Source organism: Rhinoraja longicauda, chromosome 2 (genome assembly GCF_053455715.1).
Source record: "Rhinoraja longicauda isolate Sanriku21f chromosome 2, sRhiLon1.1, whole genome shotgun sequence".
In the NCBI taxonomy this organism is placed as follows: Eukaryota; Metazoa; Chordata; class Chondrichthyes; order Rajiformes; family Arhynchobatidae; genus Rhinoraja; species Rhinoraja longicauda.
The window spans coordinates 66,391,407-66,417,018 of record NC_135954.1 but is presented as its reverse complement, the minus strand read 5'-3'; the positions used below and the strand labels follow the sequence as shown (position 1 = coordinate 66,417,018).

At 42.5% G+C, this 25,612-nt stretch overlaps 1 protein-coding gene across 1 annotated transcript in view; it reads right to left on the bottom strand.

The window, feature by feature from the left end:
• Positions 1–25,612, bottom strand: part of pde11al (phosphodiesterase 11a, like) — a 211,372-nt gene that overhangs the window by 158,915 nt on the left and 26,845 nt on the right. The window contains exon 2 of the mRNA XM_078428263.1: positions 3,789–3,947. Coding sequence (XP_078284389.1) covers positions 3,789–3,947 — 159 coding nt within the window. The remainder of the gene's footprint in view (positions 1–3,788; positions 3,948–25,612) is intronic.

Sequence of the window (25,612 nt, the reverse complement as noted above, 5' to 3'; positions counted from 1 at the left end):
TCTGTCAGTTGTCTTTTCTCCCTCAATCAGAAGGCATTCGACAGGGTGGATCTTTTTGGAACTCTGCATACCTTCGAACTTGGGCTGCATTTTGTGGCCCAGTTCCAGTGTTTGTACAAGCAGAATGCCCGATGGAAGTGAATAGGTCATTCAGGGCACCCCTTTGATTTGGGAGAGGAGTGCGTCAGGGATGCCCCATATCCAGCCAACTATATTCCATCTGCATAGAGCTCTTCCTGTCTTTGGAGAAGGAGATTGACGGGTCTGGCTTTGTATGGGCCAGGTGTCGAAATGATCCCCTCGGCCTATGCTGATCACATGCTCCTCACCCAGCAGTCCTGCAGAGGATGCCAGTAGGTTTTCTCGGCTGAATCTAGGTTAATCTGGGATGTTATGGGCTCTTGCTGGGTCCCTGGAAGGTGGACCACACACCTCCTCTACTCAGGGGTCCACACAAGCTCCACTGATGAGACCTGGCCAATGGAGTGGCAAACATCATTGCCCAGCTAGGGCACTGGTTGGGACTGGTCAGAGAACTTTCCTGCAGACGCAACACAGGTCATAAATCAACTGGTGACTTCCATGTTGTGGTACCAGTTCGTCGCTTTGGTCCCACCCTCTGTTTTTGTTGCCAGGATGCAGAGGAGCTTAGTGCACTTCTTCTGGGGCGATGGGAAACACTGGATCTGGGCTGGGGTCTTGAATCTCATAATTGGGGAGGGCGGTTGGTCAGTGGTGTGTATCCACACTCAGGTGGTGGCTCTCCACATAAGGACCCTGCAGAGACACATGTATTCGAAGAATCCTTTGCATGTTCTGGCAAAGTACTTTCTTCACCATGACCATTGCCAGCGGTCATCAGCTGCGTGAGTTTCCTGGCTTTTACCAGGTAAACCTGGTGAGCCACAGGCCGGGAGCATCCCAGCGAGTGGGGGTGAGCCCTCCAGCAGGCCCGGCTTGCCCACTGCGGACCGAGACCCGCAGACTCCAAACTCAGCCCCGAGCCACCGGCATCAAGGGGTCCCACATCGCCGAGAATGAAGAGGGAACCCCGAGAAACCGCCGAGAGGAAGGGGACCTTCGGAGAGTGAGGAGGGCCGGAGAGTGAGGGGACTGACAGAGCCATCAGAGAGCGAGAAAGGCCGGAGTCCCTGCAGGGGTGGGGGCGCTAAGAATGATGGGGGACCCGGCGAGGGTAGAGAGGTCCCCAGACAACGGGCATAAGTAGGTTAGAAAGAGCAGGTTAGAAGGTTAGAAAGGACAGTACCCTGGGGTACTCCTGAAGACACTGGACACCTGGATGAAGATTGACCGTCGACTAATACCTTCTGGTGTTATTTGGTTAGAAAGTTTTCGATCCATTTCTTGATAGGACCTTGGATGCCAAGATGGTCAAGTTTTGCTAACAGGCGTTTGCGGGGCACCTCATCAAAAGCTTTACTAAAATCCATAATGCAGAGGTCGACTTGACCCTTTGCATCCAAAACTTGGGCTAGGTCATTAACCAGTCCATCTAGCTGAGTTTCACAAGATCGCCCTCTCCTAAATCCGTGCAGTCTGAAACAGAGAAGTGAGAATCTCTTCAGATGCCCCATAATGTTGCTATGCATAATATGTTCCAATTGCTTGCTCGCACTACGAGTAAGTGACACTGGATGGTAGTTAGATGGTGAAGTGCAGATGCCAGAATCTTGATCAAAATACCAAATGCTGGAGGAAGTCAGCGAGTCATTCAGCATCTGTGAGAGAGTGTTTCAAGCAGGGTTTCCTCTTCAGACTGATTGGAGAAAGGGGAGAAAGTTGGAATAGAGGTGGGGATGGTGACAAAGCCTGGCAGGTGTTAATCGGATATAAATGGGGGGGTGCGGGGGTTTGATTGGCAGATGGGTGGATTAAGTGACAAAGGCTAGAGGTGAAAAGGAAACAAAATGTCAGATCGCAAGAGGAGGAGTGAAATGTAAAGCTGGAGGGAGGGATACGGATGGTGGGGGCAGGGGGAGGGTAAAGAGGAGAGATAAAAAAGCCACTGGGGACTCAGGGATAGAATATGAATGTACGGAGGAAAAGGAGCACGATGACTGGCGAAGATTCTGAGGGATAACATATACAGACATTTAGATAGGCAGAGGTTGATTCGGCTTAGTCGGAATGGTTTTGTACATCGGAGATTGTGTCTTACCAATCTGACGAGGTAGCCAAAATGGTTTATGAATGTCTCCCATCCCTTATAGCCGAGATAAGGCAAAATGCTCTTTCAACAGATCATGAGTCTTTGGAGCTTTTTTCCACCAAGTGTGTTGGAAGCTTGTATTGGATATTTATGAAACAGCATCAGAAAGATCCTTAATAAGTAGAGGGATGAAAGGTCATTGCAAGCAGACGTGAATGTGGAGTTCAAGTTACATTCAGAACAGCCATAAATTAATTTAAAGGCAGAGCTGTTGTGAGGTGCCAGGTGCGTTCCTCTTGCTCCTGATTTGTATATGTATGCTAGTAATTCAATAGGTCTATAATGTTGTGACACTACCACCAGTGTGCCCCCTAAACGTCCCTAAATCCGCAACATGAATTTATGTAAATGAACTAACAAAAGAAAATTGAATGTAAGTGGCTTAGTTCTATTTGGGTGCATTCGAAACCAAATTATATGCAAAACATTATCAACATGTAAAAAAGTAAAACATCTACTCAAAGGGATTTCAGAATGGAATGCAATGGTTGGAAGGAATGAGCAATCATGAGCATTGGGAATATCAGACTAAGATCTAGGCTCATTTTGCTTAAGCATTGTCTTCAGATCATCAGCTCAACGAGGTCAGACTAAATCAATAATGTGATCTTTAATGCAAATAAATCATAAATGCAACCGTGTCTGATTTAAACAATTCTGGAATAAATGAAACACCTCTTCAATAAATGAAACTTCAGAACTATGCACAATAGAAATTAGAAGGCACAAGTGTGTCTCTCTCTCACACCTCTCCTCCACTCATCATATCAGATCCCGTTCACTGACATAACTACCATTTTGTGTGAAATCACGGCCTTGCATATAATTTCCAACACCTGCTATCTTGGGTACCATTTAATTTTGTTGTCATGCATCTACAGCAGAATATTAGTATGTCTGGGATATAACTCACTTTGGAAGGAGAGGTGGCTCCATCTACTGCAAGCACTGTAGAAACTGCAAGGGAACGTGAGGCCCAAGTATCTGAATATCATCCTAATTTCCAGACCTTACATCACAGTCACATTGAATCCAGAATGAAAGTTTAACTTAAATAACCGTAAATTAGATATGTTTGTTTTTTATTGTAACCCATATCATATCGCTCTACATACACTGGCTCTAAATCTTTTATTTCATTGAATAATCACCCTAACACTACCCAAAAATTAAACTTATGTAATATATATAGTATCCAATAATTAATGAACCATAAGCATTTCACTATTATTATTACTTGCTTGAAAAATGCTTCCAAAATGTGAGCGGAAATTTGTGTGAATTTGCGTGGATTTCCATAAGTTAGGTCATTCATAACCCAGTCACTGTAATTGGCAATGCTACCAGAACTATTCTACATATCAAAGGACACTAGTAGTGAAATAAACTTTGCAAAACACAGTACGTTATATTTGCAGCAGAACAATATAGAATATTCACTACTAGTGAAATTATATTAGCATTTTGGATGCCCCACAGAACAAATTTAAGTGCGATAATCTACATTATAGAAACTTGTTATCAATGTGGAATGTCAACACGAGTGTGGATCTCTTACTTTTTCATCATCTTCAGTGAATGGTACTCCAGCAGGATTTTTGTTGATGGCTTGAGCCACACCGATAATTTCCCCATCGCAGTTCTGAATCGGCATGCACAGAATGGACTTCGTCTTATAACCTGTCAGCTTGTCAATTTCATCATTGAACCGATGATCCTTCAGAAAATAAAACATGATGTTTGTTTGGTTATATGAAACAGGTAAGAAAATGTATTTACAGTGACATCGTCAAGCTATTCGACACGGCAATTGGTAAATAACTCTATACTGAAGGCACTGTTACACAAATGCTCTGACATCTTTCATCTAACCTCTACACATTTTTAAATGGGATAAGAAATCTGCTAAAACTGGAGGAATGGAATTCAACTTGGATCCAGAGGACAAGCTGCAAGTATAGAACATAGAACATAACAGCACGGGAATGGGCCCTTTGGCCCACAATGTTTCTTCATAAATTCATAAATTGTAGGAGAAGAATTAGGCCATTCGGCCCATCAACCTACTCCACCATTCAATCATGGCCCATCTATCTTTCCCTCTCAACCCCATTCTCCTGCCTTCTTCGCATAACCCCCGACACCAGCACTAATCAATCTCCACCTTAAAAATATCAGTTGATTTGACTTCCACAGTGTTCTATGCCAAAGAATTCCACAGATTCATCACCCTCTGACTAAGGAAATTCCTCCTCGTCTCCTTTCTAAAGTTACATCCTTTTGCTCTGAGCCTATGGCCTCTGGTCCCCACCTCATCTTTCTAAACTCCAGCGAGTACAGGCCCTGTGCCATCAGAAACTCATCTTATGTTTGCACCGAACATGATACCACGTTAAACTGATATCATCTCCCTCTATGTACATGATCCATATCTCTCTACTACCTGCGCTTCCATGTGTCTATCTAAAAGTCTCTTCAATTACATTATCGTATCTGCTACCACCACCCCTGGCAACGTGTTCCCGGCCCCCACCACTGTCTGTGTAAAAAAACATATCCTGCACATCTCCATTAAACTTTCCCCCTCTCACCTTAAAGCTATGCCCTCTAGTGGTGGATATTTCCATCTTGGGGGAAAAGGTTTGTCTACCCTATCCACACATCTCATTATTTTATATACTTCTGTCTCTCTTCAGTACATAAAATACTGTGATATATAATACTGTAGTATATGTCAAAATAAATTTAAAAAATAGATAATAATTAGATGATAATTAGATAATACAAAATGGAGTTTAGAAGGATGAGGGGAGTCTTCATTGAAACTTACCGAATAGTGAAAGGCCTGGATAGAGTGGATGTGGAGAGGATGTTTCCACTAGTGGGAGAGTCTAGGACCAGAGGCCAAAGCCTCAGAATAAAAGGTCATCCCTTTAGAAAGGAGATGGGGAGGAACTTCTTTCTTCAGAGGGAGGTGAATCTGTGAAATTCCTCACCACGGAATGCTGTAGAAGCCAAGTCAATGGATATTTTTAAGGTGGAGATTGATAGATTCTTGATTAGTACGGGTGTCTGGGGAGCAGGGAGAAGAATGGGGGTGAGAGGGTTAGATAGATCAGCCATGATTGAATGATGGAGTAGACTTGATGGGCTGAATGGCCTAATTCTGTCCCCATAACATGAATTCAGAGTAGCATTTGCAGTGATAACATAGTTTGGTGTGCTACATATAACAACACTGGTTTGACCATGTTACTCATAGGATAGCAGATAGAATGTGTTCTTTGAGGTGATAATAGATGTGGGAGAATATTATTCAGTACTGGGTAATACAGGTCAGGCTATTCCACGTAAAAGATAATTGAACGTGTGTATTTATATGATGAAACAATCTAGAGTATTCCATATATAGGTCAATACAAGCTGATGTGCCCTATTACATTCATATAGGTCAGAAAATGCTGAATTAAAGGTACTGCTGAATCAAATGATTTCAACCGTGCATTTGCTGGCTGAATGAAAGAGTTAGTTTAGTTCCATTCTCTTTTCATTACTACATTATCATTATATGTTTTAGTATTCAATTGTTTACCCTCTACCCTGCTTTTCTTTCCATTGCCCCGAGGAAATACAAGACAACCACCCTGCCTGCTGGGTGGCTGGGTGGCTGGGTGGCTGGGTGGCTGGGTGGCTGGGTGGCTGGGTGGCTGTGTGGGTGGGTGGCTGGGTGGCTGGGTGGCTGGGTGGGTGGGTGGCTGGGTGGCTGGGTGGCTGGGTGGCTGGGTGGCTGGGTGGCTGGGTGGGTGGGTGGCTGGGTGGCTGGGTGGGTGGGTGGCTGGGTGGCTGGGTGGCTGGGTGGCTGGGTGGCTGGGTGGCTGGGTGGGTGGGTGGCTGGGTGGCTGGGTGGCTGGGTGGCTGGGTGGCTGGGTGGCTGGGTGGCTGGGTGGCTGGGTGGCTGGGTGGGTGGGTGGCTGGGTGGCTGGGTGGCTGGGTGGCTGGGTGGCTGGGTGGGTGGGTGGGTGGCTGGGTGGGTGGGTGGCTGGGTGGCTGGGTGGCTGGGTGGGTGGGTGGGTATCTTGAAGATCTCATAAAATTGCATCACTTCTTCCCTGCTCTACATGGGCTGGTAGAACAAAAACATAGAAACATGGAAAATAGGTGCAGGAGTAGGCCGTTCAGCCCTTTGAGCCCGCACTGCCATTCAATATGATCATGGCTGATTATCCAAAATCAGTACCCTGTTCCTGTTTTCTTCCCATATCCTGTGATTCTGTTAGCCCCAAGAGCTATATCCAACTCTCTCTTGAAAACATCCAGTGAATTAGCCTCCATTACCTTCTGTGGCAGAGAATTTCACAGATTCACAACTCTTTGGGTGAAAAAGTTTTTACTCAGCTCAGTCCTAAATGGCCTACCCCTTATTCTTAAACTGTGACCCCTGGTTCTGGACTCCCCCAACTTCAGGAACAATTTTCCTGCATCTAGCCTGTCCAATCCCTTCAAATTGTATATGTTTCTGTAAGATCCCCTCTTATCCTAAATTCCAGTGAATATAAGCCCAGTCGTTCCATTCTTTCGTCATATGTCAGTCCCGCCATCCCAGGAATTAACCTGGTGAACCTACGCTGCACTCTCTCAATAGCAAGAATGTCCTTCCTCAAATTAGAAGACCAAAGCGACACACAATATTCTAGGTGCGATCTCACCAGGGCGCTGTACAACTGCAGTAGGACTTCCTTGCTCCTATACTCAAGTCCTCTCACTATGAAGGCGAACATGCCATTAGCTTTCTTCTCTGCCTGCTGTAACCTGCATGCTGACTTTCAGTGACTGATGTACACCCAGGTCTCATTGCACCTCTCCTTTTCCTAACCTGACACCATTCTGAAGAAGGGAATCGACCCGAAACATCACCCATTCCTTCTCTCCAAAGATGCTGCCTGTCCCACTGAGTTACTCCAGCATTTTGCGCCTACCATTCAGATAATAATCTGCCTTTTTGTTCTTGCCACCAAAGCGGATAAACTCACATTTATCCACATAATACTGCATATGCCATGCATCTGCCCACTCACCCAACCTATCCAAGTCACCCTGCAGCCTGATAGCATCCTCCTCGCAGCTCAAACTGCCACCCAGCTTTGTATCATCTGCAAACTTGGAGATGTTACATTTAAAACAGGCTTGGGTGTTAATAAAGCGCAGGTAGCATTAATGAAGCAGCAAGTACTTTTGCAACTCACTCTCACCATTCAAAAAACAGCAAGAAATTAAAATTAGGGCCTTAAATTATTGTTTCATTATTTCCAAGGAAATGCCCCTAATTTTACTGGTTTGAGCCTAACATTTCTTTGAAGATAACAATCGCACACATGCTAATCACGTGACAATGTAATCCAACTGGTCCTAACTGGATAACCTACTGAGCTGGGGAAATAAGGCATGATCCAGGGTGACACGACTGAAATGTTTGTTCGAATAAGCATATTCAATAAGCATAGTCCGGTCCTGTCAGGTTCAGGTTAGTCTGGTTGTTGTAAATGCTAGAATACCCTTTGAGTGTCAATTATTACACAGCAGTTGGTACCATAACAATTTCTGGATCAAGAGAACCCAGGTTATTTGTTTATTCTAACAAAGAACATAATAGAGATACAATAAAGATAAGGTATACCTGGTTTGTGGAGGCTTGGCCTCTGTGTCAGCTTTCGTGGTTAAATTACCATAGCCCTTTTATGTCTTCTGAGAACAAATTTAAAGGAGTTTTTAGGATATTTATTTTGTATTACAGTAAACCCTCGTTATAATGGATTATAGGGGTGGGGTGGAATGGTGTCCGTTATTGCTGATTGTCTGTTATAATAGAGTAAGGTATTATCAGGAAGGAACTGCAGATGTTGGTTTATATGGAGGATAGGCACAAAGTGCTGGTGCAACATAACGGGTCAGGCAGCATCTTTGGAGAAAAGGAACAGGTGATGTTTTGGGTCAGAACCCTTCTTCAGAAGGTGGAATATGTTGGCGACACCAAGGGAGTCGGAAGAGGAGCAGTGTGGGGGGGGGGGGGGGCAGGGGGGGGGAGGCCGAGTAGACAGAGTATCAGGAGGATGAGGTGGCAGCGGTCAAGACCACCTCTGACAAGGAGCAGCAGGTGTGAGTGGCGGGAGCCTCAGTGACCGAACACGGGCTGTCGATGGAGACAGTCCGAAGAAAGCGCTGCCCTCAGGGGCTACAATGTGAGCCGCAACAACAGCTGCGTTACTGGACCATGCGGTGGGTGAAGAAAGGCTCGCTGGTGCACCTTATGTCTTGGGGGTGGCTTTAGAAGCCGGGCTCCAAGCGGCCAGGGAGGCACTGTGAGCCGGGGTGGCATCAGCAGGCCTATCTGCTATATCCAAAATCCATTAGAAAGTGGTCCGTTAAAACGAGGATTTCCTGTACCTACCCGACATTGGCATTGGTTTATTAATGTCACGTGCCATGCAAAACTGTTCCTGAATCTGATGGTACGCATTCAAGCTTTTATATCTTCTGCCCAAAGGAACAATGTTCGGGTGTAAATGGTTCTTAATTAAGTCAGCTGCCTTCCTGAGGTGACGTGGTGTAGATGGAATCGATGATGGCGAGGCTGGTTTGTGTAAAGGAATGGGCTATATCCCCAACTGCTAAAACACCATTCTAAGTCCATCCAGGGACATTATATAGATTGCACAATAGAGAGAATAACATGATTTAGAGTGCTGTTCATACGGATTAACAATTCGGAGTATCGCTAAGGAATTACACCAGTGGAATAATTGCGGTGGTATTATAAACATACTAGACACAACGTAGTATTAAAAGGCAGATTCAGAACACTAATTCAAAGATCAGGCAACATCGCTAGTGATAGTGTGGTCCTCCCTGATTAACTTAATGCTTTCTATGTTCGCTTTGAGCAGAAGACCAACTGGGCGATGACATCCGTCCCGTCAGACTCAGTGTGCCTTTTCCCAGAGTCACTTTGTAGTAGTTAGTTCGGCCTTCCTGAAGGTGAAGCCGCCGATTACAGGAAGAAGATTGAGAACCTCGTAATCTGGTGCCAATGCAACAACCTTTCCCTCAATGTCAGTAAGATAAAGGAGATAGTATCGACTTCAGGAAGTGAAATGATACAAGCAGCGATACTATACATATACATTTAGCGCCGAAGTAGTGATGTTTGACAGTTTCAAGTTCTTAGAAGTAAATGTAATCAACAATTCATCTTGCACCAGTCCATCAAAGCAGTCAGTCCACTGGAAATCACACCAACACCTCGACTTCCTCAGAGGCTTAGGAAATTCGGCATGACCCAACAACCCTCACCAACGTCTACAGATGTGCCGTGGAAAGTATTTTATCGAGATGCATCACAGCATGATTTGGGAACAGCTCCATCCAATTGCAGAGAATTGTGGATGTAGTCCAGACCATTACGCAAACCAACCTCCCTTCCATTGACTCCATCTGCACTTCATGCTGCCTCGGCAAGGCCACCAGCATAATCAAGGACGAGTCTGACCATGGTCACTCCTTCTTGTCCCCTCTCCCATCAGGCAAAAGGTACAGAAGTGTGAAAACGCACACCTCCAGATTCAGGGACAGTTTTTACCCAACCGTCATCAGGCAACAGACCATCTTATCACCAACTGGAGAGCAGTCCTGGCCTACCAACTACGTCACTGGAGATCTTCAAACTATCTTTAATCGAACTTTACTGATCTTTATCTTGCACTAAACATTATTCACCCTTTCCTGTATCTGTACACTGTGGACGGCTTGATATTAATTATGTAATCTTGTAATCTTTTCGCTGTCTAGCACTCAACAAAAAAACATTTTACTGTACCTCGGTACACATGATAATAAACAACTGAAAAAAACTAAAATTAAAAACTGAAATCAATATATCACCAGCATAAGACATGGATTTATTCTTTGCAGAAGGAGAAATCAACTCATGGACAGGTAAAGCAGCTGAATGAGAAACAGAAATGAGTTGGGTGCAGGGTAGGCATTGGAGTCAAAGGTTCATTTTGCATTGATAAACTGAGATGTTGAATGACTTGTGTTATTCACAACTCACTTGTGACCTTGCAACTGCAGCAGAACTTTCACAAATTGCTCCGACAAGAGAGTTGAATTGCCAAAAGAACATTGCTTTCCGTTCAAGGACCTCATTAATACACATTGCCATGTCGTTGTATTATACATCTGTCACAGATTCTCTCAAAATTTGTATCATGCCTTGGGCAGAAGAGAGGTGGCCATAAATTTGAAGAGAATGTACTATGGTGCCTTTACTGTAGACCCAGAAGCTTACAATAGTGCTGAAAACATTATTATGTAGTGTTTTATCATTACTCATTGCAACGAGAACAATGTATGGTCAAAAGAAAAAAGCATTCCATGATTATGCAAAATACAAAGTAAATATTGCATTTCCTCATGTATTACTGTAGAAGTGGTGGAATTACAGACCACCTACTCTTGATATTCAATGGCATTACCATTACCAAATCCTTCACCATCTGGTCAGTGGGTCATAAATACCATAGCCCCAAGAGCAGATCAGAAGCCGGTATCTTGAAGTGAATGTCGTCCGATGCCCAGATCCACCATCTAAAAGGAACAAGTCTGAAATGTGACAGAATAGTTGCACTAAAGTAGAGGAGTGCAGCTCCAACAAGTGCAAAACCATCTAGGGTAAAACATCTCATGTGACTGACAGCCCATCAACCACTAAATCATGTTACTCCCCCAGCATCACTACACAGTGGCTGCACAATGTACCCAGGCTCAGCAGAGCGCCGCTCCGGCACCTCTGTTAAAAAAAAAGCCAAAATAAACAGCGGGGAATTTTAACTAACGGGGAATTTAACAGCAGCCGCTCTGGCACCAGTGACAGCTCCAGCACCTAAAAAATTAGCATTGCAACACTGAATGTGCCATTTATGAATCCACAGCAGCTTCTCACCGAGGTTACTCTGATAGCACCTTCAAAACTCATGATCTCTCCCACTACGAAGTGCAACGGTAGCAAGCCCAAGGGAACACCACCACCTGCAGAGTCCCATTCAAGTTAAATGCTATTCTTATATGGATATACATCACTGTTCCTTCAATGCTACTCTGTCTAAGTCCTGGAACTCCCTACCCAACAGCACGGAGTCTAAGTTAACCAGGTGGTCTGCAATGGTTCAAGGACTCAGCTCATCATACTTTCGCAAGGACAATGGGCAATGAATGCCGCTCTGATCATGAACATTGAGTAAACGTGATATACTATCCAAATTAATAAATGTTTAAAAATCCTTATTTTTCTCCTTATGAAGGGAATGCTTGATAAATCAGCTTCTTTAAGATTGTGACAGAGCTACTTTCCTCTCTTGACACTCACTGTGCTATAGTTGTTCTCATTGATATCTCATTGATATTGAACACTACAACACAAGAACAGGCCCTTTGGCTCACAATGTTGGTGCCGATCATGATGTCAATATCTCTTATCTGCCTGCAGATGACGTATATCCCTCCATTCCCTGCATATCCATTTGTCTATCCAAAAGACTCTTAAATACCACTATCAAATCTGCCTCACCCATCAACCCTGGCAATGCATTCCAGGCATTCACTACCCTCCATGTAAAAAAGGTTGCCCTGCACAACTCCTTTAAACTTTGTGTAGGAAGGAACTTGAGATGCTGGTTTACACCAAAGACAGACACAAAATGCTGGAGTTAACTCAGCGGGTCAGGCAGCATCTCTGGAGAAAAGGAATAGGTGGCGTTTCGGATTGAGACCCTTCTTCAGAGTGAGAGACATGGGAAGGAGAAACTAGAGGTATAAAAAGGTACAGAACAAATCACAGCCGGCACCAATGATTCAAGAAAGATGGAGCCCACAATGGTCCATTGTTGGCTGTGGAAGAGATAATAATGAAGGGATACAAACAGTGAAACTAGCAGGACGACTAGGGTGGGGGACGAATGGAGAGAGGGGGAACGCAAGGTTTACATGAAATTAGAGAAATCAATACTTGTATTGCTGGGTTGTAAGCTGCCCAAGCGAAATATGAGGTGCAGTTCCTCCAATTTGCATGCGGCCTCACTCTGGAGGAGGTCCAAGACAGAAAGGAAAGGGGAGTTAAAATGTTTGGTAACTGAGAGATCGTGAAGGCCTACGCTAAGTCCGCCTTGGAAACAGGCCCTTTGGCCAGCTGAAAAACCGCTCACCCCTTATGCTAGCACGATCCTACACACTAGGGACAAATTACAGGCGCCAATTAACCGACAAATCTGTACATCTTTGCAGTGTGGGAGCAAACAGGAACACCCAGCGAAAACCCACGCGGTTATAGGGAGAACGTACGAACTCTGTACAGACAGCACCCGTAGTCAGGATCGAACCCGGGTTTCTGGCGTTGTATGGCAGCAACTCTACCGCTACTCCATTGTGCCTGCCTAAATATTTCGCATGAATGCAGTCCCCCACTACTACGAATTTTGCAATTGAGTATTCTGCATTTGGGGACATCACAGTCGTCAGCACATTGAAGTGCAATGGGATAACATCGTCCTGGGAGAAACGCCTTTTGGAACACACTCTCTCCCCTGCCTGACACATTTGGTTGGAGATGTGTTTTGTTTTGGTCTTTGCCTCAATCGCTGGGTACATATTCTATCCCCAAGTCAGATGTCCTGATTTGCCGATCCTTTCTTTTAATTAGTCAAAAAAATGATAAAAGTATTATTGCGCAAACGAAATATCAGCTCTTGAAAGCATTACACCACAGATAACTCTCACCAACCCATAAATACAGTACAGTAATTCTTATTAATGGACATTTATATTACTATTCAAAACACATCTAAAGCACATTCATAAATATTCTATACTTCCATAAATTATTTTCTCCATTCATAATCTCATTCATTAATAAGATAGGAGGAATCCAACTGGCAATTAAGCAAATAATTGTGAATAATTTTTGACCCATAATTTGACTTATTCTCATCTATTGCACAAATCTGGCATCTGACGAATGATTTAAGTATATTTTATGTTAGAAGACTGAAGTACTCAAGGGAAAGATTTTATCTTAAGCAACAACAGGACATTACAACAAATTAGTGATTTTTATTGTAATGATGCTCTAATTTAAAAGTTAATATTAATGAAGGGCAGCCTAATTAGAAGATGTAGAGTATTGATATTAGGTCAGCCCTGATCTAAAACACAGCAACTCGGGTTGGAAACCAGATAAGAGCACTTCTTTGTTGTAAGATTCAGGAAAGAACAGCAGTTCTGGCGCCAGAAATGCCTGCTGGCAAATCACACGTAGCGAGTCCAATATGTTCAATTCCTGATGAGGATACAAACATTCTGTGCCAGTTTCAATCTGAGGAGCTTAGTTCTTACACTATACTATTTTATGTTCAGTCATTCAAAGACTAATTTTGGCAGGATTAGTAAAAAAAGGGTTTTGTAGCTAATTCCTTTGTTTTCTATTTTACAAAAATAACTTCAGATGATTACTCTCTCACACAATCTGACCTGTTAGTGTCATTACCTATACCAGGACTATTCCATTTATTAATTGGTGTATGAAGAAATACTGCCAATTTTATACTAACCTATACCTATTTATTGTCAAGTTCACTTTTTCTGAAACATCTACATCTCTTGATATTTAAGATAAGAGGATTAATGTTTGCAGTAAAGCAACAAATAGAAAAATATAATTTTGCTAGCATAAAGTTCATTTTTAATCCCCTAAGTGTCAGTTAATGTAGTAAGAGCAAATGAGAAGAAACTAATATTTTTATAGTGTATTGCAAAGATTCCTAATAATATTTTACTTCAGTTTTGTTCATAATTTCTTATATAGAAATAAGGAAGGGAAGAGAGACTTGCATGTATAGGGCAATTTTATGACATGACATTCATTGGATATTTGATACCTCACAGCCAACAAGGTGCAGGAACCATTCTAAAGTGGGAAACATTACAATCAAATTGCACATACAGGTCCAATAAATTGCAAAGTGATGATATCCATATATTCTGTTGCAGTGATTCAAATTGAAGAGCTAACATTGGCAGCTCACTGAGTCTTGCCTCCTTTTCCATGAAATGGAATATTTTATAATTTAAAAAATCATGAAATGCTAGAAATATTCAGCCGATTAGGATCCAATCAAGAGCAAAAATTACAACCTGTGAGGATGTTACAATTTTCAAGAAGCTTAGAGAATATACCAAGCATGCAGGAGGGCAAGGATCACTGCCAAGAGCTTTGATGTCTAGATCTTCAGAACTATTTTCCTCAGGCTGTGCACTTGTACTGAAAGTGATAGGGAATCTCATTAGTGATTTCTGCCATCGACTGATGGGTGGCTTCTGAGATAAGGGAAGCAATCCCATAACTTTAGAAGAATGAATTAATAAGGGAAGGATACAGAAGTCCAATCACTCAGTTTGCACTATCTATTTTGATCAATACGTTGCTTCGCTCGCTGTAGCAGCAGAATAGACACACTTAACCTGTCAATGTTCATACCACTGGGGTGTAAACTGCCCAAGCAAAATATGAGGTGCTTTATTTCGCTTGGGCAGTTTCCACCCCAGCGGTATGAACATTGACTTCTCCCACTTCAGGTAGTCCCTGCTACCCCTCTCTATCCCCTCCCCTTCCCAGTTCTCCCACTAGTCTTCCTGTCTCTGACTATCTTTGTCCCGCCCCCTCCCCTGACATCAGTCTGAAGAAGGGTCTCGACCCAAAACATCACCCATTCCTTCTCTCCTGAGATGCTGCCTGACCCGTTGAGTTACTCCAGCATTTTGTGTCTACCTGGGAATCTCAGGCTTCTGGGAATCTGCAGTGCACCCTTGCCTCAAGAGGAGACGCCAGCATCCTCAGGTTTATCTTGGCAACTCAGCTTTGGGCCTGAAGAGACATTGCTGAGTTATCCTCACAGCTCAGTCTATGCACGTGTGGGCATGCATGCGTGTGGGCACAGTCCATCATTGTCCATGGGCAGGAAGAGGCACTGGCATCTCAGGCTTGTCCCTGAACCACAATGATAGCCTTAGTAGAGGCACTGGTTGACTATGGTTTCTTACCAACAGTCCAGTCTTGACCACACAGGTGGTCTTGGGTGTGGCTCAGTCTTCCTCAAACCTGCAGCAGGGGACCACAGCTGTTCACAAAGTGGAAGGCATCCCACTTTATCTCCGTTCTTCCCTCTGGCTGGAATGCCTGGGGCTTTTGTGGTGAGTAGGCTGGCAATGTTCAATTGGCCAACCAATGTTTGCTAATTGGTCCCAGCTGTTACCAGTGATGCTGGGGATTGACCTCTCCTGGTCAGTCAGCCAGTGATTGGGATCAGACCCACATCCAAGGGAGGAAGAGCTGTCACATGGGTTACTATGTACAGTACTGTTGGAAAACGGCCAATAAACATACACTACACAATAAACAGGAAAGGACACAAAATACTCAATACCTTGGGGCGGCACTGTGGTGCTGCAGTAAAACTGGTATACAGCACCAGAGAACTGGGTTTGATCCTGATCTCGGGTGCTGTCTGTATGGAGTTTGCATGTTCTCCCTGTGACCCAGTGGGTTTTCTCCGGATGCTCCCGTTTCCACCTGCTTTGCAAAGACCTGCAGGTTTATAATTTACTTGGCTTCTGTGAATTGTTCCTGGTGTGTAGGATAAAACTAGTACATGAGTGATTGCTGGTTGGCATGGATTCAGTGGCCTGAAGGGCCCACTTCCATGCTTTATCTCTAAACAAAACTAAAATGATTCACAAAACACTATTCAAATGTGTAATTCCCCAAAGTATTCAAAACACTTCTACTAGTAGTAAGGACAGTGGAACAAACAGAGCAACATCAGTGTACAGTGTGTCTATAGAAGAGTCTGGCATGGCTTCATCATTCCAACATCTCCAATGTTCAACATGCAATGTATTTGAATAACTGTTATCAAACCCATTTACAAGGCTTCTCTGAGGCAAGACTGGAGACAACTCTTACAGAAGCCACACTACAAATAATTGGCTGTGTCACACAGAGTGGGGTAAAGGTTGAGTCAAACGCCTCTTCCAAACTGATGAGTTATTTCATTCTTTATTTTGTTCAGGCAGCACAGTGGCACATCTGGTATAGCTGCTGCCTCACAGCGCCAGAGATCGGGTTCAATCCTGACCTTTGGTGCACCCTGTGACCGCGTGGGTTTCCTCCAGGTGCTTCCGTTTCCTCCCACATTGCAAAAGACCTGCGGGTTTATAATTCAATTGGCTTCTGTGAATTTTCCCGAGTGTGTAGGATAGAACTAATGGAATGTAATGATCGCTGGTTGGCGTAGACTCAGTGGCCCGAAGGTCCTGTTTCCACACTGTATATCTCAACTAAACATTATTCAAATGTGTAATTCTGCAAAGAGTTCAAACTATTTCTATTAGCAGTAAGGTCAGTAGAAGAAACAGAGCAACATCAATGTACAATATCTCTAAAACTAAACTAAACTAAGATTCGCTCCAACCACCTAGCGGTCATTCCATGAAATGACAAATGCAAATTTGCAGATTTGATCCATTATAATCATAATCCATTATAAAGATGTCCATTATACAGAGAGTTTACTGTATATAAATAAAAAGCATAATGGGAGCATTATGAGTTTCTGTATTAAGACGAGCCAGCTAGTGTAAGCTAAATTTAGGAAAATCAGAGACACCCTCCTAGTTGTGACATCTGATTAAATTGTTTTATCATTTTGTACAATTGTAGTCCACCAATTGCCAAGCCTCAATGCTATATTGCTTAAATTACCCATAAGCAATCTTAGAGATTAGCTGACCTAAATTCATGATGGCTCAGTGCTGAACAATTCCCTTATTAAAATCACTTTTCATAAATTATTTGTAGCTTCATGACATAAAGTTTGATAATACTACCAACATTAAAACACTATCTCAAGTTATGCACGCAGACCCGCTCGTCTAATTTCTTTAATAAAATGTATCTTTCAGCGAAATTATCACTGTAACATACTTTCTCTTTGTAGCACTGCACTCAGCACAAACACATGGACTCCAGGATGAAGACAGTGGCATGGTATCCAGAAGCACACAATAATTCATGCTCAATTTCAGTAGGAATCTGAATGCATAAACATTCTAATTTTGGACATAACGAATAATGGATATTCCCACTTGAGACACTGCATTCCATTGATGGAATCTTCCCATTAGAATGTCATGTGAGCCAACTGGAGCAGGAATGCTCCCATTCAGCCCCTTCAGAAAAGCCATGGCATTCCTAATTTTAAGCGACACATACCAGTTCCAATCACACTGCAGCCTCCTACCACTGAGTTGCTACCTAGAAATTTAAAAAACTGCAGATGCTGGAAATCTGAAATAAGAACAGAAAATGCTGGGGATGTTCCGTAGGTCAGGCAGAATCTGTGAAGACAAACAAAGCTAACATTTCCAATCCACGACCCTACAGCGGAATGGTAATCCAGATAAAAGGACATTGATCTGAAATTTTAACTCGCTCTCACTCCCCTGATCTTCTATGTACTGCCAACATTTCCTGTTTTATTGTTAAGCTGCTACACCTACCCCTCTTTTTTGACATCTTTTTAATATATCACTCAGGGTTGAGGAGAACATACTTTCACTCCAGTTCTGTAGACTCTAATGTAGCGAATGTGGTCATTCTGGAACCCACAAACTGTCAGAGGTCAGGTAGGAAATACTAGATCAGACCCATGGCTAAATAGGTTGTGAACCTGAGTAACTCTTCTGCCACTAATGCTGGGTTTCAAACACTCAAGATTTGCAATGATGTGCCAAGTGCTCCTTTGCCAGGATTCTCAAGAGTTAGTACGGATGTTACATTTTTTCAAGGAGTGCTGTGAGAACATCCTTTTGCATATTTCTCAGTCATATGGTAATTTATTTCTGTAACAGAGCTCAAAATAGTATCTGCTTCAAGAATCTAGTGCAGGGCAGGTGACCACCCAGTGCTTTGAGCTCTCTGCTGTACATAGCCCATAGCTCAGAAGTGTGCAATAGGGCTTTGTGCTGGGTTTTAGACCTTGATCTACAAACACTATGATCTTCAAACACTCATCGCATGACAAACTGAAGGTGAAAGTGAATTTCTTCATCAATGTTTCCCTTTATCAAGAGATGCTGTCTAAGATACTGGAAGTGATCCATATTTTCAGTCAGGGTCTTATCATAAATTGTCAGGGGTGGTGCTGCAGATTAATAGGGAAATAGGGGTGGGACACATACTCTTGTATGCTTCAGTGAACAAGTCAGCAATGACTTGGATCTTAATAACCAAATGCATGCATGTGCAAGCATTGTTTGTGCGCTAAAGCCCAGTGAGCAAGGTTAGCATGATCTTGGTTCTGGGATGAGGGCAACATATGTTAAACTGTTTGGCATTTGCCCTGTAGATAGACTCCACTCCAATGTGATGTTCGTTGGAGGAGAGTTGCAGCATTGCAGCAAGAAAGATTGAGAGAATTGCCTTGACGCTATCAATTGTACTGCTCTAAGAATGAATCTGTAAACCCACAGATTCATTCTTAGATCAAAAGTATGGCTTGCATGCTATCATGTAGCTAATATAAAAGAAGCATATTTCTCCAGTCAACCAAACGTGAGAAGAATTCTCCACTTGTCCTCTCAATTGAGGCACTGATTCCCAGGACCATCTACAGATTTCATTTACTGTAGGTTCTGATCACAAAACCGCTTCTCCTTTCAATCCGAAGTAAGTTATTTAATCACAGGGTCTCAATGTACTGGCCCTCAATTTTCCTTTGAAATTATTGTAACTGCTTCCACTTCCTTTCAGGCAGAGTAGTCTTTGTCGGGACAATGGACTCTGTTAATATAAATCTCATCTTTCCTGGAGTTCTTTTAGCATTGACATGAATCTCCACTCTTCATTTACCATCGTTCCTACCCGTGGAAGCAATTTATTCTTATTTACCTCATTGAAAAGCTTTCATCATTTTGATCACAACTTTGACATTTCCGCAGCCACAAGAAAACGCAGATGCTGAAATCTTGAGCTAAGGCAAGTGCAGGAGCCTGATGCATGGCCTCAACCCAAAATGTCCTCTGTCCATCTCCTCAGACAATGCCTGTTCTTCAGTACTTCATTTTTTACTTTTACATTTTTGTTTCATCTACACTACACATTCTCAGCTTCTCTTGACTAATAACTACATTTCTAAAATTCCCCCATTTGGAAAGATCAATGGCCTTGCCTTTAGGTGCATCAACATTGGATACTTGTCTCCTATAAATGGTCAAACATGTCTTATCCATTTGTACCCGAAAACTCCACATCTATCATATAGTTACCTTAAAGACTTGATTCACACATGTGAGCAGTCACAGTTTTTGTCCAAGTTTTCTTCACAGTTTCACATAAAGTTATTTCAGGCAGGCCCTGTCATCCAAAAAATAGCTTGCCTGATCTTTTTATACCAAGTTTGACATAGGTAAGGAGCAGCTGGATATCACATATTCATTCCATATGCGATTGCATTGGCAAATGAAATCTGCTACGTGTTATTAACCGATAGTACTGTATAGATATTGTGTGGGGAAAAAAATTCAGAAAACATGCTTGTGACAAGATCTTTTTTTCCATCCTGCCCAAAATGCTGGTGTTAGACTTTATACTCCTCTCTGAAGCAAAAGATTCAAAATTTGTGTTTTAATCTATCAAGTTTCAATAGGTTATATCAAATACAATGTGTAATTCTGCTTCCTGAATTTAATAAAAATAATACAATTATGTGTCCTTTTTATTGACTGTATCCTCCACTGAGCGGGGAATGAAGCACTGAAGAAATCATCCTTTAACATCAATTTCCAAAAAATATTTAAAGTTTAGTTTAAACTATTTTCCCCCTCAATTCCAAAACTGTTTTGCTAATTAAACCTGATTACATTAGTTTGTGTTTAATTTTATTTTTGATTTGAAAATACATGCTGAAATTTATATTTGTGTCCAAAAACTCGGAAAACAAATATTTTAAAAAACCTGCGTGTAATTCTTCCATGATGATAGAATTTTTGCCAGTATGGGGCCAAGTGATACAAACAATTCTGTAATCTTTTGCTCCTGGTACTCCATGTTAGGATGCAGACAAATACCTGTCATGGACACATTGTTACATACATTTTCTCCCAAACTAAATGGAATTATCAAATATCTGATATATTAATAGATTAAATGTCTAATTGGATTCACAATTCTGTGACAGGAACAACATAACGGACAACTAAGCAAGGTGGTGCTCCAGGCATAAGCTTGATGGGCCAGGTGCACATATTGGGAAATAACATGCATGCTCCCCATGACTTTCTACCCATTAAAATAAACAGATGGAAAACCATAATGATATCCCAATATAGATATGACTTCACAAGAGGAATACGATTTCATTAAATCAGACCCATAGCAGTATTTTTTTTTAAGTGTAAGAGATCTCAATTAAAATTGAATTGATTTACAAATACAAGCTGCATCTGCAACTATAAACATTATGCAATAGAGAGATGAGTTGGGTTTCAATTTACTACACACTTAAACAAACACAGGTTAAAAGCTCAATGTATCCTCGTGTTGGGATTTATTCACAAAATGCTGGAGTAACTCAGCAGGTCAGGCAGCATCTCAGGAGAGAAGGAATGGGTGACGTTTCGGGTCGAGATCCTTCTTCCTGACCCATTCCTTCTCTCCTGAGATGCTGCCTGACCTGCTGAGTTACTCCAGCATTTTGTGAATAAATACCTTCGATTTGTACCAGCATCTGCAGTTATTTTCTTATACTCGTGTTGGGATTAATACACAATTATAACAAGAAACAATCATCGTTTATGTCATCTAAACTAAACGAAAACCATAATTAAGGAATGCTCGGCAATTCCTATGTCCATCAAGTACATATTCTAAGAGATTTGATGGAAGACACAAGTGCGTGAAGGAGAGATATAGGAGGTCCTTCCTTCCCGCTGCTGTGAGACTGTTCACAACCAGCACTGTTCCCAGCAGACGAGTCAACAATAACAGCTAAGAACACACGGAAACTGATGACAATTATGTATCTTTATTTATAATGAATGATCTCCTGCTCTCTTGCTATCCACTTTGCTGCTGTAACATTGTAAATTTCCCCGGTGTGGGACGAATAAAGGAATATATTATTATTATATTATTTTGTATTGGCCAGAAAATGAAATACCATTTATTATTTAAACTCTTCCTCATCAATCAACTGCAAACAAGTTATCGGTTGATGCTTTTTCTATCAGGCAGAGAATCAAGAAGTTCAACTGGGAGCTATTGAAATTACATTGTAGATATGATAGAAAATAGGAAAGATCAGGAGAAGTGACAAACTTGGTTGCTTAAGTTAAAATTTGGCTCAGTTCATGCTCACTGCTTAGAACCACCACTCGATTCACTGCCATTGCTGGTCATATTTTTCACCCATAGACTCACTCTGTTTCCCTTCTCAATTACTTGAGATTGTTGCATTATCAGCAGTGAGCTAATCGATAATATATACACCTGGTTGTTTCAATTGACATGTTCAATGTGAATGAGCATAGTTTAGAGGTCTCTGGATATGTATTACAGAGGTTCTGGTAATTTATGAAATTTGGAAGTAAAGTTTGTCATTTCAGGAGAGATTAGATTAGTCAGGGACTAGCCTCTTATTTTGATCTAATTGACACAAACAAAATTATTATGACTCCATAACTCTATTCTCTGTAAATGCCCAAATTTGGAACCAAGGTCTCAGTGCCAGTGACAGGACAATAGATTGGTTGAAAATTAATTCTGTTAGTCATTGATATAATGAACTCAAGGGATTTGTTGCTCAGGAAAGCAAATTACTGGAATATTAAAAATATTACTAAATAACAATAACAAGAGAAAAGTACTGAGTTGAGTTTCTATGGGTTATTTTTCCACCATAAAACCACGAAGAAAAGCATTAGATCAGTAGAAGCTCTAGTGGATTGATTCAGAGAATATTTAATCGGGTAGTGAACTGAAATCTGGAACCAAAACAAAGGAAGCATTGGAACAGCCTGTGGTCAACTTGGAAGTAAATATCATTAAAATAAATAATACAAGATTTAAATTTTTTATCACAAAAACGGCTTTAAATTCAAAGACTACATGCAATGCTTCAACTGATGAAGGCAAGCAAGCCACTCTACTTGTGTTGTCACTTTCCGGGAGTAATGGACCTAGAACCGAAGATGCTTTGGAACATCAGTACTGTTAAGGGTCTTGACATTATAATTTCTCATTCCATTCTATCTCCCAAAGTGCAGCACCTAAATCTTGCTCAGGTTAAACATCAAATGCCGATTCTCCACCCAAATCTGGAACTGATCTGAACCCCACTGTGTCCTTTGACAGCCTTCCTCACTGATTGAGGAAGCCTTCCCCACTCATGACTTCACTAATTTTGCAATCATCTGCAAATTTGCAGTAAATATGCTGTAACACTGTAAATTTCCCCGGTGTGGGACGACTAAAGGAATATATTATTATTATTATATTAAATTTACTAACCAACCCATCTACATTTACATCCAAGTCATTTTTTATATACGAGGGGCACGTAAACTTCTCTGGAGGGATGGCAGGGGTCTATGGATGGATGCGAGGGAAGAGTTATAGGAATAAGCGTTACCCGAGGAGGGAGATAGTGATCCAAGGAGTTGCAGAGGGAGTGGTCTCTGTGGAATGCGGAAAAGGGTGGGGATGGGAAGATATGACTGATGGGATCACATTGGAAGACACGGAAATGTTGGAGAAAGAGGTCTTGGATGTGGAGCTGGTGAATTAAGAGGTGAGGATCAGGGGAACTTTATAATTCCATCTATGGGGAAGGAGAGCAAAAGCAAGGACACAGAGGAGGTGCTGTGAGGGATCATCTGTGACAGCAGGAGTGAAATCTTTCCTAGGTCCAGGCATTTGGAAATGAGCTTGGACAGGATTATGGTGTTGAAGGCAGACCTATAGTCAATAAATAGAGGTTTAATATGGGAGTCCCAGAGATAAGTCATGGAGATATTGTCTGCTGTGGACCTGTTGCGATGGTAAGCAAACCACAGTGGATTAAGGCTGATTGGGAGGCTGGCTAATGTGTGTCAACACCAGTTTCTGGTGGTGACACACATTATGGTGGATGTCAGAGCCACTGGACAGTAGTCATTAAGTCACGCTACCTTACCTTTCTTTGGCACCAAGATGACAGTCGTCCTCTTGAAGAAGGTGGGGACCTCAGAATGGAATCGTAAGAAGTTATACTAACAAGTCTACTTCATCAGAAGACCAAGGAAATTCAGTGTGTCTCCAATTACTCCAATTTCTACAGATGCCCCACAGCTTGGTATGGAAACTGCACTGCCCAAGATTGGAAGAAATTACAGAGTTATGGTTGCAATCCACGCCAACAGGCAAAGCAGCTTCCCCACGATCAACTCCCTCTATTCTTCTGGAACACAGCAAACACAATCAAGGACAACTCCCAAACCCAGTCATTCTCTCTTCTCCCCTCTTCTTTCGGGCTGAAAATACAAAAGCTAGAAAGCTAGTACCACCACAGTCAATAACTACTTCTTTCCCACTATTTTCAAACTCTTGAATGGATGCTAAAGATGAAATCCCGATCATCCAATACTGGACAGCAACCCTTGCATATTTTGATCTGCAATTTTGCTCTCGCTGTAACACAAGATACTGCACTCTTGTTTTTTTTATTTTGCACTTCCTGAAAAATTTGTGTATGTTAAGATTTGCCTGGATAGGCAAACCAAGCCTCTCATTGTATCATGGTACACGCTACGATAATAAACCAAAACAGAATTGTTTCCATTGGCAGTGGAGTCAAGTTAATGGACACAGTGAAGATGATGGCAAAAGAATCAATATTAACGCGGTAACTTTTTTTTAATGGTTAAAGGTGGAATGTACTGCCAGATGTAGTGGGAAATCAGATTCAATTATGGTGTCCAAAATGCAAGCTTGATTGGTATCTGAAAGTAAACTATTTGCAGGTCTATGGGGTGAAAACATTGGAGTGGGACCAGCCAGACTGCTTTCTGTCTCTGTCATAAGAAATAGACTATTGACTGACATCTATTACAAACCCACTGACTCCCACAACTATCTCGACTACACTTCTTCCCAACCTGCTTCCTGCAAAGACTCTATCCCCGACTCCCAATTCCTCCGTCTCCGCCACATCTGTGCCCAAGATGAAGTGTTCCATATTAGAACATCCGAGATGTCCTCATTCTTTAGGGAATGGGGGTTCCCCTCTCCCATCATAGATGAGGCCCTCACTCATGTCTCCTCGGTACCCTGCAGCTACGCCCTTGCTCCCCCTAGTCGCAACAGAGACAGAGTCCCCGTAGTCCTTACCTTCCACCCCATCAGCCGTCGCATACAACACATAATCCTCCGAAATGTCCGCCACCTTCAACGTGATCCCACCACTAGCCACGTTTTCCCATCTCCACCCTTCCCACTTCTCCCGCAGAGAGGTTCCCTCCGCAACTCCCTGGTTAACTCATCGCTTCCCACCCAAACCATCCCTTTCCCAGGTACCTTCCCCTGCAACCGCAGAAGATGCAACACTTGCTGCTATACCTCATCCCTTGACTCTGTCCAGGGACCCCGACAGTCCTTTCAGGTTAGGCAGAGGTTCACTTGCACCTCCTCCAACCACCAACTGTATCCTTTATTCAAGATGTGGAGTCTTATACATCGGCGAGACCAAACACAGACTGGCCGATCGTTTCGTGGAACACCTTTGCTCAGCCCGCGTGAACCATCCTGATCTCCCAGTTGCTGGATACTTTAATTCTCCTTCCCATTCCTACACATACCTTTCTGTCCTCGGTCTTCTCCATTGTCAGAGTGAGGCTAAACGCAAATTTGAGGAACAGCATCTCGTATTTCGCTTGGGCAGCTTACAGCCCAGTGGTATGTATATTGATTTCTCTCACCAGGTAGCCCCGGCATTCCCTCTCTCTATCCCTCCCCCAACCAAGTCGCACAGCTTACAATGGCCCGTTTCCTTTATCATTGTTACTTTTTTTCATCTCTTTCATTCATTGTTCTTTATCTCTCCACATCACCATCTTTATCTCTCATTTCGTTATCCCTAACCAGTCTGAAGAAGGGTCTTGACCCGAAACATCACCCTTTCCTTCTCTCCAGAGATGCTGCCTTTCCCCCCGAGTTACTCCAGCTTTTTGTGTCTATCTTCGGTT